The sequence below is a fragment of the Caretta caretta genome, chromosome 2 (assembly GCF_965140235.1).
Source record: "Caretta caretta isolate rCarCar2 chromosome 2, rCarCar1.hap1, whole genome shotgun sequence".
Lineage (NCBI taxonomy): Eukaryota > Metazoa > Chordata > Testudines > Cheloniidae > Caretta > Caretta caretta.
In genome coordinates this window covers 158,630,080-158,646,773 of record NC_134207.1, presented here as the reverse complement: position 1 = coordinate 158,646,773, position 16,694 = coordinate 158,630,080, and the positions used below count along the sequence as shown (strand labels likewise).

Here is a 16,694-nt window from a genome sequence, read left to right as displayed (position 1 = left end):
ACATTTGTGAAGTAGAGGTTAGCTAGGGTAAGCCTAGTTAGCAGCAGAGGCCAAGAATGCTTCTTTCCCATTTGCACTTAGGTAGAAGGGTATGTCCTCCTTTCTCCTACGTGGACGTTATTTAAATGTATGTGTCACCTCCACATTGTAGCCACTCATCTTGGACCATCTTGAAGCACTGTCTAAGGCAGAACATTATTAGCGGAGGTCTCCATGGTGAAAACATTAGATCTGTGTTCCATGTTTCACTGGCTTCATTTTTGCTTCTTCATGCAACTCAAGGTGGTGACATTTGTATTCTGTATGGTTGTATGTTGGGTTGCCTGCTGGCCACCTCAGAGACTGCCTTTCTCCCCTACAGCTGAGATCACCAAATTATTTTCTGTTATGAAACTGCAGATTAAGTCACTTTCCTTTGCAGTTCACCTGTGCCTATGCAAAGCCCCCCTCCCCTTTTTAAAAAAAAAAAAAAAACTCAGCATTTTGCCTGAGAGACTGAATTCAAAAAAGTCAAAGAGTTCTTTAGAGGAGTTAGGATAGAACATTGGTTGGGGCCATTGGCCTGAAACAGTCTGAAATTGTTTTGAATGCTCCTACTGAAACGCTTAAGCTATGAATAAACATTTTTACAAATATCACTAGCTTTCCAGTAAAATATTACATCTGTTTTTAGTCCCAGAGGTTACTGGGCTTTAAATCTATTACTGCTTCCTCCTTCTGTGTGTTTGGTGGGGAGAGGGGGACGGGAGAAGAGGTTGTCCATATCTTCCATGCCAGCCTCATTAAGTGAAACATAATTCTTAATTACATACATCATTATCAGAAGATGTGTGCCATGGTATCAAATATCCACAAGTAGTATTTTAACTTCATTATATTAAATTCTCGATAACTTACCATAGAATGGTGTTACTGTATATTAAAGTACAGTCAACAGGGAATGGATTAATCCGCAGGATTTCTGTACTATACACCACACCACAATGATCAGACAAGCAACAAAGAAATTGATTATATTTTCCGTATTTTATTTTCCTTTTTCCCCTTCATTTACTGTAGCACAATAAGTTAAATAAAAATATCAACCCAAATTCTGTACTGCCACATGGGCCACTGCAAATTGGGAGTAACTCCAATGAAGTAAAAGGAAGTATTCCAGATTTACACCATTGAGACTAACAGCAGAACTTGGGTCAAAGAGAATACCACTAAAAGTTTGATATTTTAAGTTACTCAAACAATAAGAAGCAAGATGTTCTATAATTCTGAGATTTTGCAGCTCTAAGAATGTTTTTGTTTGCACCACAGTGCAGCCAAAAGGGGACTTGAGGAGGGGAGGTAGGGGGTGAAGGTGTGGTTTTACTCCAATTTACAAGTTGTCTTTTATGAAAGACATTATAGGAATGTTAGCTTGAAACATGCAAATAGTTCCAAAGTAATACAGCAAATGAGGGAGGTGTTGAGAAAAATGAGGCTAATGAAAAGACAAAGAACATGTTTATCTTTTATTGAGATGGCAGGGGGTGAAAAAGTGCTGTGTTTTGTTTTTAAGACAGGAAGGAAAAATGGATTCAATAACTGAATGGGAAGTGTGCTTATCCCGTATAATTAACAAAACAGTATTGCTTAAATTTGAGTTCTGAATTCATGTTTTAGCTTTCAAAATTTCCATTGATTTTAAAAATTCCCATTTTCTGCCCCCTCTTCCTCAGCAGTAGTCCACTGCACTTTTTTCAAATATTGAAAATGATTTTTTTGCCAAAGATTAAGGCCATGATTGTGGAAAAAACAGATATAAATCTTTCATATTTGGGAAACTACTATTAGTCAGTCAATCCACACTAAAAATCCTTGGGGAAAACTTTCTACATGCAAAGTCATTAATTTTCCCAAATGAATTAACTCATTTTTAAATTTGGTTATCAAAATAAATTTTCAGTGCATATTATACTGCTAAAAAAGATACAACAAATATCCATGTTCTTTTGAATTATACAAGCAGCAATGACATTTTAAGATGCAATCTTAATAGGTTTCACTTTTATTACATTAACTGAAAGCCTTTGCCTATTATAGCAGAACTGTGATGACTGCTCATAAACACCACAAAGATTGCACTGTTTTTTCCCCAGATTAAAGAACTACTAAGGAGCAGCAGTTATATCTAACCTGCCCTGCCCAGCTCTGTTCACAGGGAAACACTTCTATGCTACACACACTCCTGAAAGTTTATTAAATGTAAAATAAATGTTTAGAGCAGGTGAGGACTAATTCCTCACTTGATAAGAAGCTGATCCTGCACCCATTGAATTCAGTGAGAGTTTTGCCATTGGATTAAATGGTATCAGGATCTGGCCCAGAAGCAGTATTTGCTGCCCTGAACCGGGGCATCACTGGAATGGATATAACTCTGCTCCTCTCAATAGTACTGCAGTCCCAGGCAAACATAGCATGACCATAGTGCTAGCACTGAAAGCTGGTATCACATTCCTAATCACGAATATAATTACTTCCTATCTTAAAAACAGCTCTTCCTAAAAATTTGTAATGAGAAACAAAATACATTCATTTTAAGCCAAGAGCTTGTTTGTCAAGTTTCACCCTACTGCAGACTTTTATAGACCATGACCATTGGGTGTAATATTGAAAACTATTACAACTTTAAAGGAATACTGCAATTTAACAGAAAAGTGCAATTTAACTGAAAATATGGTCACCTCATCTAGTTATATTTGGTATAATATAACATCTAATTTTTTAAAACTTTCTTTACAACAAAAACTACTAATTTTTAAAAAGCAATAGAGCTACCATATTGCCCATCTAATACCAGATTGTGACACTCTGGAAGTTCTCTGATTATGACTGCAGGAGAAATGTTGGAGGACTGCCACTATTTTGAGGTCCGTTATTTTATTAGGAATTATTTAACTGTATTGAAATATGATCAACACTTACATTTTCAATTTTTTTTTCTGGTAAAGAGAACTTACCTTAAAACAACTATAAAAACACAGAGATTCTCATGCACTTATCTGGCAAGCGATCCAGAACACCCCTCCTCAGAGTCTAATGTAAGTTGAGGGTCCTTGGCTTGCCACCAGATCAAGTGCTTATTGATGAATGCTTTCCTAGTAGAAGTAGTAATGAAATGGCAGCTCTCATTATGGAGATGCTAACAATGGCAGGACATTTTTAAACCTCTGTTTTGAAATTTTACTTTGTAATACACATTATAGATTAATAAATATTCATCCACTAATTCTCAAGGTAATAGACATTATCAATTGCAATTTTCTGTAAAATACAGCAACTCAGTGAAACACATAGTCAAAAAATACTATGATAAAATATCTCCATTCTCAGAGCTTGATTGGACTGACCATTTCCTGTCTAAGCAGTATGAATTATCCAGTTCCATTTCACACCATTACTCAAAAGGAGAGTATACCACAGAAAACATATACATGCTTTATACACAGTATATCAGAAATATGTATAACGAAAAAAGTGCCAAGGTGTTCACTGAAATTTAAACACTAGTTAAATTAAGTACCATACATTTTACAGTACATTCCATTTATTCAGACAGTTTAAGGCTAAAATAGTTACAACCTCCACTGTAGTCAAGTTTTCCTATATTTATGAACACATACAAGTGTTAAATAGGTATAGATGTGCGATACTATTTATTGCTCTAAATGTTCTACTAGAATGCTAGATGTCCCAACTATTGTATCAACCTGCCTTTTTCAATCAAATTAAAGTCCTACAGATGCAACCTATGTCACTTGTATGGTTTTCCAAACTTGTCTTTTGAGCTGTAAATAATTTTGATGACATAATGTGAGAAAATGTGAGAGTAGAGAAAAATGAACAATTTAACAATAGTGTCCTTGTAAAAAGAAAACAGTGGTGCAAAGTTGCCCATCTCTTGGAATTGTATAATGTACTATAGGATTTAGTTAACTAAAACATGCATAACCATCCACCACAAAGACATTTCTGTATTTCTTCAGGGAGGATTGTTTTCTTTTGAAAAGAACAACTTTGAGTGGTAAATGTGACAACCAGCAAGTAATGATTGACTAGTACCAGTCTAAACAGACTGGGCTTTAAAGAAAAAAAGAAGCTGAATATGTGCTCCAAAACAAAGAGCAAACTTTTCTTCTTGCTCACAGAGCAATTATTTCTCCTATTTATTGAGAGATGCCTCATTCTGCCAGTGCCAAGTTCTTTGATTGTAGCTTATCCATTTCTTGACCAATACTTCCTTCAACTGTGTCACACTGGGCAAGAAAACCCTGAAAATAAAAAACACAAACAAAAGTTAAATATGAGAATTACTGTGGAGTGATAAACTATTTCCCCAAGAATAAGAATTTTTTTTTAAAATGACAATGCTCCCACCATGAAGTTGGAGGTAAAGACAACTCCACAGTTTCTTCTCAGTTCAGAAATGGCCACCACTTTTGCTAGAGCTTATTAAGTAAGTGAACAGAAAATTCACTTCATCCATTACCCAGCAGAAATCTAATATATCAGCTCAATGAGGACAGCGAAGTGCCACCAGGCCAATAATATTTAGCATCACCAATCAGCAATGGTGAGGGCGGCAGGGGGGATATGGCCTATTAACTGTAAATCCCCTTTCCTGTTTTCTCATGTACAGCTCAACATGTCTCTGTACTTGCACCAATACTGCAAAGAATTCCTGTCCACTGAAAGCTGTATCAAACCAAACTAAGCAACCTTCATTAAACCTACAAATCTTACATCTCCCAAATGCTCTAGGGCACTGGTTTTCAAACTGGTGGGTGGAGGATGGGACTTCGGCGACTTAGCTGTCTGGGCCAGGGCAGGGCAGCAATGGGAACAGCATGCAGGGAGTCTCCAACGGTGGTGGTAGGGAGTAAAGGCATGCCCTGACAGCAATCTGCTGATTTCCCCTCTGCTGCCTTACCCTACCTCAGACAGCCTGTGGCAGTGAGATGCTCTGGGCAAGGGGGTGGAAGACAAGCATTGGTCTGCTTCGCGCTGCCTTGGGCTCCTCTGGGGATGGACCCAGCCAGATCCCACTGCTACCCTAGGCATGAGCCCACCCATTCCTCTCATTGACTCACTTTCTGTCCCTGATGGGCAGGAGTTGGCAGGGGAAGGAGGCCATGTTGATGTGACTTCTTTGGAGAACGGGGGACAAAGCACTAAAACGAAAAAAGCATTTCGCAAACCTGTGCTCTGGGAAAAAGTGAACCCCATGTCTCACGCTGGGCAGCCATGTGCAGAAAGGCGATGATGGGATTCCCTTCCCAACTCAAAGTGGTAGTTCATTATCACCCTAAAATATTCAGTAAGGGATACCCCAACCAGTGTATGGTTCTCACCCACGACTGTGAGCTCTCACATCTCATCAAATACCAACTGCATAGGGTGTCTACTGATTGCCCATCAGAGAGCAGGTAAGAGCTGATGGTCCCTGTCACAGTTCACGACTAGAATCCCATGATTCTCTGCTCTTAGACTGGGTCTCTGGCTCCAGCCCCCTGTGTACCAACCATGACTGCTCAGCAGGCCCAGCTGGGATTCACACCTGCAAGTCTTTCTTCAGGAGCTGTAACCAGCGGTTAATACAATGGAAAAGTACAAAGTATTGTTTAAGCTGAACAGCAGGGGCACAGCAAAACAAGAGAGAAAAGACTGTAAAACAATCACTTCCTTTGTTTTCAGTGCCGGTGTAGCCTTCCTGGTCCCATGATATTAGAGAGACAAGGCTGAGTCCTGAAGAAGAGCTGTGTAGCTCGAAAGCTTGTCTCACCAACAGAAATTGGTCTGATAAAAGACATTACCTTGCCCACCTTGTCTCTGTAGAACAATGAAGCAGTCTATACGCAAGTCTATCTCTGGAAGGCCCAACTGCATCAGACTCCCTATGCAGGGCATGTCTACAGCCCAATCTACATCTAAAACTAGAAAAATGTCATGCACTGAGCAATGAAATTAGGTTAACCTATCCCCTGGTGTAGACATGGCTAGTTCAATGGAAGGATTCTTCCATCAACCTTGCTACTGCTTCTCAGGGAGATGGACTATTTCCATTGATGGGGAAACCCCTTCCACAGATGTAAGCGGTTACAGCGGCACAGCTGCAGCGCTGTAGCTGTCCTGCTTTAGTGTAGATGTACCCCATGTCAGCCTGCTCCTAGCAAACAGTCCCTGTCAACAACTCCCTCCCAGCCACAAATGTCACTTTTATCCCCCCAGAAACCCTATGTCTTAGGTTCCCCTGGGTTTACAACTTGTGATTCCCCTTCACCCTTCTTGACAAACTGGTCCCTGGAGCTGCATGGGGCAGGGATGTCAGTCAGAGGGGGGCCATCAAAGCAAATGGGTCTACTATTGTGGTTCAAATGGATAAGTGGGTGGTTATTTGAAGCTATTGTTCTCTTTCCTGCATACCTACAACCAACACCTGCTTCAATTAAGCCTTTGTAATCAAATAGCAAACCACATTACAGCAGCAAAACATGTAACATTCATGAATTACACAGCAGCTCCAAGTCCCTCACAGTCCCAAAAGCAGTCTTGTATCCCCCACAAGAGGTGAAGTGAGTCAACAGGGAGACTGGCAGCCTTAAAACTCGCCTGTTCGAAAGAAACAGACTGATATTACACCAGAGAGAACCACTGGCCTGGTGGAAGATATAATCCTCCTCCCAGGACCCTCTTTGAGGCAGAGTTTCATATTAACCATTATTTTAATACAGCTATTTAAATATTGTAATGTAGCTGAATGCACACAATAAAGCATGTAGCACAGCATGTTAATTTTATGTATTTAAAAATTTAATAGGGTCAATCAGCACTTGGGTACCTCACATCAATAAAGCCAGTCACTAACAAATGCATTCTTCTATAAACTTTACAGAACCCCCTGTCATTAAATTAACGGACCACACAGGGTAGTAGGCCAAATCAAACAGCTGCTGTCCATTTTATACTGCAAACTGAAACTCTTACACCATTGGGAGGATCAGGTGCCAGAGAGGTTTGTGGGCACCACTGAGAACACTACTATTCTAGTGGATGTGGAACATGGAAACTTGTCTGCCTTGTAGATAAAATCACTAGTTCACTTAGTTTCACTATATTTGTATCAGGTTTAATTGACTAATTTTAGCAATTAAAGTGGATACTTACTTTTTAATGTTATATTATTTATATTACAATAGCAATTAGAGACCCCAATAAAATTGGGAACCAATTGTGTTAGGCCTATATAAGCACATGGATAGTCCTGATCTCTGCTCAAGAGCTTACAACCTTAGGCCCTGATCCTGCAACTTGAAGCACATATGATATCCTGCACAAAACCCCACTGACTTCAGTGGGGCTCTGCATGAGCAATGGGGTATGTCTGCATGGAACAGCTTCCAGGATTGAGGCCTAAGAAAGAGCTTCCTCTATAAGATATAAAACTCTTTTCTTAATTTATGCACATTTTATGAAGAGTCACCTGCCAGAAGTTTTTAATGCCATCTACAGAACGCACGCTGATTCATTAACAGAAGCTTTTAGTATTCACACTTGGTGCATTGTAACTGCTCTAATTGCAGCATTACCAGAGAAGACAGGTTGCTGGCTCATATATGCCCCACAGAAGGCATGGTCTACTGCCCTCGCAGGTGGAGAACCTATATCAGCACTAGTAGGACTACAGAATATTTATTTGGCCAGAATTAACTTTCCCTATCTGTTTGTTTCATCCATCTGTTGTGCACTAAGTTTTTAAGTTCTTTAGGGCCAGGACTGTCTTTTTAGGTCATGTCTGTACAATACCTGCCAGGATGGGGCTCCAATCTGCGACTGGTGCTATTGTAATACAATTTAACACAGCAGCAGCAGCATCGCCTACCTACAGGTGCCATTCTCTTTTTTTCTGGAGGGGTTAAGATTCTAGTAAGAGAACTCCACTATGACTTCATATTGAAAGCAGCGTAATCTGGGGATAACTGTGTAAGCAACACACAATAGGAACAAAAAAGTATTTACCCAGCATATTTCTTCTCTAACACAGCTTTCATTCTTGAGGTAAAGGAGCTCAGGTCATAGCAAAGTAAATATTATATAAAAGAAAAAAAACACAAATATCCTAACTCTGTTTCATACGAATTGATGGGGAACTCTGACTCCTACGCTTTTTCACCTGTCTACCAAGGTGCTATTTTTATGGCATACATGTCTGTCTGCACTTGCATTACTGCACCCCATACAGATGCAGGAGAGCTAAAGTGAGAAGTGTTTTTTCTTGCTGGTAATCAAGCAGATTTCACATCATCATACAGCCATGGGCACCAACCACTAGCATAATTTGTAAATATTTGACAACAACATAAACTCTAACTCCATCCCTTTTTGTATCAGTTTATAAAATGTTGGTGCGTTACTGCTCTTAGAGAGGCTTGATAACCCATCCCTACAAGAGATCAGCCAAAGCCTGGAAATCCAAGGGATCTCCTGGGCTCTAACCCTGGGCCTTTTATTTTAGCACAGAGGTGGGCAAACTACGTCCCGCAGGCCACATATGGCCCACAGGACCCTCCTGTCCGGCCTCTGAGCTCCTGCCCAGGAGGCTAGTCCCTGGCCCCTCCTCTGCTGTTCCCCCTCCCCCGCAGCCTCAGCGCGCCAGACTGCTGGCGCAATGCTCCAGGAGGCAGGGCTGCAGAGCCCGGTCTGACCCGGTGCTCTGGGTGGCATGGCTGTAGCGCCGCCAGCCACCGGTGTTCCAGGCAGCGGGGAAAGGGGGCAGGGGGAGTTGGATAGAGAGCAGGGGAGTTCAGGGGCTGTGGTCAGGGCTGTGGATAGGGGTTGGAGCCGTCAGAGGGCGGGGAACAGGGGGCTTGGATGGGGCAGGGGTCCTGGGGGGGCAGTCAGGAATGAGAGCGGGGGGTTGGATGGGGCAGCAGGGGACAGTCAGGGGTGGGGAGTCCGGGGGTGGTCGATGGGGCAGGAGTCCCAGGGAAGCCATCAAGGGGAAAGAAGCAGGGGGGTCAGATAGGAGGCGGTGGCCGGGCCTGGCTGTTTGGGAAGACACAGCCTCCTTTAACTGGCTCTCCATACAATTTTGGAAACCTGATGTGGCCCTCAGGCCAAAAAGTTTGCCCGCCCCTGTTTTAGCAGATCACACAAACTGCTGCTGTGCAAGTGCCCAAAATTTATTTAATGCAAGACTCACCTGAACTTTTTTCACCAACCCCTTCTTTTTCAGTTTGCAATCACTGAAATTCTCCGGCAGATTCTGCAGTAAATAAATGAACAATTTGATGGTTGGTTCATCTTGAAAACAATGTACAAAACGTAAGGAAAAATCTGTATTATATATATATATATATATATATATACACACACACACACATATTCAATTACACAGTGGAACTCTTTTAACAAGCATCCTGATAATGGCATGTCTACTTAAACTGGGATTCAAAGGAATCCATTTCCAAAAGTCTAAATAACAAAGGTTCAGTGACACAGCTAGTCCATTTAAAGCTACATGCCTGGTCTTCTCTGAAGCTTATTTACAGGAATTAACAAATGTGAATTGGTGTTTTCTGGCATAAGTTTCCTGTTGGGCATTCCTTTGTTCATTTATATTGCTTCAACTTCCCTGCTCATGACATTTGTTACACTAGCTGAGTTTGTGTGTCTGTTTTAACAAGTTTTAAATGCTTTGTACTTTTGAGGGGGCCATTAAACAGGGCTTTTACTGACATTAACGTGGTACAGTTTTGGACAAAGTTAAGTAACAGGAAAAACTGGTACAGCTGTAGGTGAATAATGTGAAAGTAGAATGAATTATATTGAAATTATAATTCATTAAAGAAATGCTACTTGAAGGGTTTGTTGAAATATAGTTGTCAGGAAGAGAAACATTAAGGAGTGTGAGACAATGGGTCCTCAAACTAATTAACTTAGAGCTCCTACTGAGCTAGGAGATTGGTAAACATTAGTATGCAAATAAGATATGTCTGTATATTTGTCAGTTTCTGCTTCCTTTTGTCTCTTATGTTAAATTGGCTCTGGCTTAACTGTATAAATAAGTTAGCATGAGCCTCAGAGAGGGGCTCACATATCTCTGGGTGCATTGGCAAAGCGCTTTGCTAATAAACAGAGTGGTCTGACAAATTATGTGAGTCCTGAATCCGACTTTGACAATTTGGAGGCAACCATCTTCACTGGGGCCGTGTGACTCCTGACTGTTCTTAGGATGGCCATGGCAAGCTGGCACCTGGGCATTTGGCCCGAGTGGTCCTCTGCCAGAACGGAAGGGTGCATGACCACAGTGAAGTCTACGCCATCGAACCTGTTGGTTCCCACTCTGTTCTGGTTGGGATCCCAGGATCTGACATCAGGAATCTGGTCAGGTAATTATTTCTGTGTTTTGTCCAGACTGAGGACTGTCTTGTCTCTGTGTCTATCCGTCCTCCCTGTGGTGTGATTGAGTCTGGGCACCGTCTCCGTCCAGGGATCGGCTGACCAAAGGGTTCCTGTCCCCACGGTCTGAGTGAGTGAAATCTGCACAATCGCAGCCGCACCGCGCCTTGGGTAAAACCCTTGGTGTGAAAGCAAGGGCGATTGAGGCAATAGCCTGTGGGCTCCTTTTGTGTGTTGCACCACGCATCGCTCTGACGAACCCGACTTTCCTTCTTGTGTGATTGGTGTGTAAAGTCTTCCTGTATGGGTAACCAGACGTGTGAGTCGGGATAGTTCCCTAAAGGAATGCTGGCTCATCTTATGTATTTTAGGAAGAGTCTGGACTCCTGTAAATTTCTGGAAAAATGGTCTAGGCTAACTCAGGAGAATCCCAAAATTCAGTGGCCACTGTTAGGATCTTGGGACAAAGACCGAGTAGACGTCTTAAAAGACAAACTCGGCCAACCTAAAACTAAATTGGCAAAAGGAGAGGTTGATTGTTTCATGCAGTGGTGGGAAGAGGCAAATCATAGGTGGACAGAATCAAAACTTACCCCTCTCAAAGATTCTGGCTTCTATCCCACCAGATGCAACTCGTTTTACTGTTGTTGATTTGTGCTCTGCTTTCTTTTCTGTCCCGGTTCACCCTGACTCCCAGTTCCTGTTTGCCTTTTCTTACAAGGGGCAACAGTACACCTGGACCACACTGCCCCAGGGGTATACTGAAAGCCAGTCATATTTTTCCCAAGCATTAGCCCGAGACCTTGCTGACCTTGTTTTCCCGTCCAGGTCCACACTAGTCCAATATATAGATGATCTACTCCTCTGTTCCCCTTCATTGTCTGCCTCTGAAACAGACTCTTTAGTGCTCCTTACTGCCCTAGCAAATAAGGGTCACAAAGCTTCTTGCTCTAAACTACAACTCTGTCAAGCTTCTGTCACATATCTTGGCTTTCTCCTCTCCCAGGGTTCCCGTGCACTTTCTCCCACCCGTGTCCAAGCTATCCTTAGCTTTCCCCGACCCCGCTCCCCATGCCAGGTTCAGATGATTTTAGGCATGGCGGGATTTTACAGACAATGGATTCCCCAATATGCCTCCCTTGCAGAACCTCTCCAGGAACTCTCGCGATTCTCTGTGCCTGACCCTATGCCGTGGCCCCCTGAGGCCAATTCTGCCTTTGTTTCCCTCAAACAGGGTTTGGCTTCTGCCCCTGCCTTAGGGCTGCCTGACTATTCTAAGCCTTTTACCCTTTTCTGCCACGAACAATCTAGGTGTGCACTTGGAGTTCTCACTCAGATGCATGGAGAAAAGACCCGCCCAGTGGCTTATTTCTCTGCCACTTTAGACCCTGTTGCCCAAGGCTTACCCCCCTGCCTGTGTGCTGTGGCTGCTGCAGCGCGCCTAGTCAAAATGTCTGATTCCCTTGTTCTCCGCTCGCCTCTTACCCTCCTGGTCCCTCACTGACCTCACCCTGCTCCAAGACTCTGCCCCAGAAACCGAGAAAGAATCCTGGGTTTCCCAGGGTTGCTCTCTACATCCCGATTCTTTTTGGTGCTCACCTACTGGTGCCTTTGTAGCCCCCTTTTCACTCTACCAGTCTCTGGCCGCCCTGCTACACGGTGTTTCGCATGTCGGACAGGAGGGGATGGTCTCTGCTGTAACTAAGACAGGATGGTGGGCCCCCCCATTTTAGCTCTTTTACAGCCCGCCACTGTGCAGCCTGTACCATTTGCCAAAGCCATAATATTGGTAAACCTGTAAAAGTGGCCCAGGGGTTCCAGGGCCTGCCTCAAGCACCGTTCTTGCATTGGCAACTTGATTTTGTACAAATGCCTAAGTGTCAACAATATGAATTTATTTTGTTATGGTATGTTTATTCTCTGGGTGGATTGAAGCCTTTCCTTGTCGCAAGGCTGACTCACTGTCTGTTGCCATGTTTGTTAAATCATATTATGCCTGCCAAGAGAATTCCTGCTACTCTGTCCAGTGATCGGGGTACACATTTTACTAGACAACTTGTTCAACACCTGGACCGTATATTGCATATCAAACATCTGTTGCACTGTCCCTACCACCCACAGAGTGCAGGTGCAGTTGAAAGACGAAATGGTGTACTTAAGAATAAGCTTGCTAAAATTTGTGACTCTACAGGATTAAGCTGGCCAGTAGCCTTACCATTAGCCCTTATGGACATGAGATCCACTCCATCCCAAAGGCATAAATTAAGTCCCTTTGAAATTGTTATGGGACGCCCTATGCGAGCTACGACCACCATTACTCCCGTTCCAGATTTGAACTTGACTCACAGTGCGCTCCTTCAGTATTGCAAGGGACTAATGCAAGCTGTAAGTCACTTCCATTCACAGGTTCGAGCCACCTGGCCCACGGAACCCACCTCTGACGCTTGCCACAACCTCGAGCCAGGTGATTGGATCTATGTACGGCGCCATCATCAAAAGCACGCCTTGGAGCCCCGGTGGAAGGCTCGTCATCAGGTACTGCTTACTACACAGACGGCTGTTAAACTATCTGGCATAGCAGTGTGGATACATGCTTCAAGTGTCAGAAGGCACCATCCCCAGAGAAACAATCACTACCTCAGGACAATGCAGAGTCAATTTTGACTCCAGAAGAAGACGTAGAGGTACAGTCTGCAATACCTTACAATCTACGCTCTCATAAGGGTTACCAGAAGAAGACGCTGTTCCTCGGCTGCTGGTATCTTACGGTCTGGGGAGACCACGATGACAATTCTTTTATCCAGCAGCAGGTGTGGATAGCTCAGACCTTTAATATTTCTAATTGCTGGGTCTGTAGCCACATCCCAGCCCACTCTCAAACTGGTGTTCCTGTCCTGGCTATCCCACTCAAGTCCCCAGAACTCACTGGAGGGTCTCGTCCGTTTAACAAAATATGGAACAGCAATGACACTTGAGAAGCGGTGGGAATAAATGCATCTAAATGGATAAGTGTGGTGGAGGGAAAAGGTCATTGGTGTTGGGTGTGTAATGGGACAGGGCTGGATCTGGGGAAAAGCCGTTGCCTTCAGCATATTGTGGCCAATGGTTTATGGGATTATTCAAACAAAACTAAAAGTGGTGGGCTGGGTATGGAGATATGAATTCAAAAAGAGAAATCAATCTCATGTTCCCCCTACAGTCATGCAAATAACACCACTCCTCGTAAGGAGAATTACCCTGTACCCTTTAGGGAATACTACTCCTCCTTTGCAAACACCTATATGACAAACGGGTGCAACCGACCCTTCCCGGCCTTAATAGGCCATCACTGGGTGAGCGGGACCAGAGCTTATACCGCACTACCTATGTCTCCTATGTTAAATTGGCTTTGGCTTAATTGTATAAATAAGTTAGCATGAGCCTCAGAGAGGGGCTCACATATATCTGGGTGCATTGGCAAAGCGCTTTGCTAATAAACAGAGTGGTCTGACAAATTATGTGAGTCTGACAAATTATGTGAGCCTGAATCTGACTTTGACAATAACAATCACATATACAGTTATAAGAAGATAGGACCTGAGTCTGAGATGTGCTAAGCAGACAGGCCTCCCCTTTCGACCTGCAGGTGCTTAGCCTTTCAGGATAGTAGGCCACAAGAAGAGGGAAGGATCAATCTTTTCTTTTATCCCTAGCCTAATGAGCAATCTCTTAAACTGTGTTTTCATTTACTATAGGAGTTGAAAATATACCAGACACCTACACGCCAGAGGCCATTATAAAAAAGTTGGGTTAGGGGCCCCAGTGAAGTCTAGGGTTAACTCTTGGGTCAGGGACTGTGCCTTTTTTTTGGTCTTAGTGCAGTGTTTAGCACGCTATGAATGTTACTAGAAACACCACCACCCAGACTCCACACATATACCCCTGCTGAGAGAGAGGAGGGCTGTGCTACTGGGATCTGTTGAGGTTTCTTCCTTAGCATCAGTCTCTTGAAAAAAATCCCCTTCACTCCCATTCCCCCTGGCTGGTGGACACGTAAGGAGTTCTCTGTTCCACATATCACCTTAAGAGATCCCTAACTGTTTAAGTGGAAGTTGTTTCAGCTACTCAAGCCCCTTCCTAGTCTGACTTGGGGGGTGGGGGACTTCTACCACTTTAGCGTCAATAACTGCTCAGGCTTTCCCAAGCTGCAGCAGTTTAAAGCTGATATAATTCTTGTCAATTTTCAGTGCTGCCCACAGGGCTCAGAATAGCATCAATGTTAATATTAATTTCTCTCCGATGGTAAGGAAAACTATGAGCAGCAGCAGAGGCACCAGAGCGGTCCATCTGCAGACTCAGGAAGACAGCACTGCAGCAGTGCACATTTGGAAAGTCCTTTTGCAACCATCAGGATAGACACTTTTTTTTTTTTTTTAAATGAAAGCTTAAATTCTTTAGAAGTTGATGATCACCACTACCACCACCCAGCACCAAACAGAGAATTTCTCCTACTTGCCTCTGAAAAGTTAACTTTTTTAAGTCCTGTCATAATACAATCCATAAGTCCTCCATATCTCCCTCCTTCAACGCCTAATATGGAGTGATAAACCATACAATTGTTAGAAAACATATCCATTCATTCCATGAATCCACTGGTTCCCAGTGTCTAACCTCTCTCACTATAATGTACCTTACATCTAATTGGTTGGTTTTATCTGCCTTACATGACCTCGGTTCCTTCAGACTTACAGCACAGAGCCGATTCAGGAGTATCTCTACCAGTAATTGAAGAGATTCCACATAATCATACAGCCCTGGGCAACAACCACTAGCACAATTTGTAAATATCTGACAATATAAACTACGTAACTCCATCCAAGAAGCAATTCTTGGAGGTCAAACACATTCTCATAATAGTTTTATCAACCCACTCCATGTCCACCTTCCAACATCTGACTTTTCAAATGCTTATCATTTTAGGTGTCACACCAATCTCTTGTAATAGCTAATATGTAAGTTTTATTCACCAAGATTTTCTTTTAAAGCAATTAATGACATATTGCCCAGTACAATGTATTGCAATGAGCCCTTATTCATTGCAACTCCCTTAACGTGCATCTTTCTATTCCAATGACGCAGGCTGACTAAGGGAAGTCTACTTTGTTTTTCTTTCACAAATTGAATGTGTTGAGGACATTATGAAACAATGAAAAAATAATTTTTAAAACTCCAACATGTTCAAACATCAATGCTAAACCCCAAAATAAATACCAACAAAATAAATGTTAAATCAAAACTAAAGCCTTTGGAGTAAATTATATAACTGCCACTTACAGAAGTTGAAGTTATCTTTTTATTATAAAAAATTCAGAGCAAAGTTTTCTAGTGGATTTATTTTGTGGTAGGAAATTTTCCAACTCTACTGAAAGAAAGTGCACACACTCTTCCATCTGATTTTCTTATAATGAAATACCATTTTAGTAATAAAAATACCATATCTAGTGAGGGTATGAAAGAGGCATGAGTCAGGGTGTTCAGTACCAAACCAATTTTATCCCCAAATTACTAAAAATTATAATCTGGAGAAACAGAGATCAGGTAAACCTAATTATTAATTGTTTCTCAAATTCAGAATGAGATTCCATTATTTGTCACAGAGGTTCTTACTGTGCCCTGGGGATGCCATGATTTAGACAAGCAAAATAATTTAAAGATTTTAATAATTATACAAATTTACAAAGAAAAATAGGAAATAAGACAACATGCTAGTTGCTTTACAAGGTCTTCTTGTGTCTGCAGACTGGCAGAGAGCTTCCAATACAGATCACACTTTCTACAAGAGGGAGGAGATCTGCCTTTTGCCCAGGGAAGTGTTTTCTACACTCTGAAAAATTATTTTCAGAAGTAATTATCTACAGTAATTAGAATAGACTTGACAGTTTATTGATGGTGAAGGGAAGTTTGTTTAAAGGTATCTGATCCCAGTTTGGTTTGTCATTGATAAATTAAAACAGGAATTAGCAAAATGTCCATTTATAAAACTATGAATTTTGGTAACTGGAGGAGAACTTTAACTCAGTTAAAGGAGCCACTCAGAGATTACACATTTAAAGTCTTAGGCCCCAGTTCTGTAACTGCATCCACACAGACAAATCCTTGTGCTTGTACAAAGACCCACTGACATCTCAACAGGGCACCATGCAGGAGCGAAATTAGAGTTCTTTGTGTCGTAACTTGCCAACTTGTTTAAAGAATGGTTTGCAGGTAGATTAATGAAGAGTAAG

At 42.2% G+C, this 16,694-nt stretch overlaps 1 protein-coding gene across 3 annotated transcripts in view; it reads right to left on the bottom strand.

The window, feature by feature from the left end:
* Positions 1-1,007: 1,007 nt before the first annotated feature.
* BAG1 (BAG cochaperone 1) overlaps positions 1,008-16,694 on the bottom strand; it is a 33,734-nt gene continuing 18,047 nt past the window's right edge. For all 3 annotated transcript variants that reach the window (XM_048839348.2, XM_048839349.2, XM_048839350.2), the window contains 2 exons: positions 9,233-9,295; positions 1,008-4,304 (listed from right to left, as the gene is read on the bottom strand). In XM_048839348.2, coding sequence (XP_048695305.1) covers positions 4,215-4,304; positions 9,233-9,295 — 153 coding nt within the window. In that variant the 3' untranslated portion in view covers positions 1,008-4,214. The remainder of the gene's footprint in view (positions 4,305-9,232; positions 9,296-16,694) is intronic.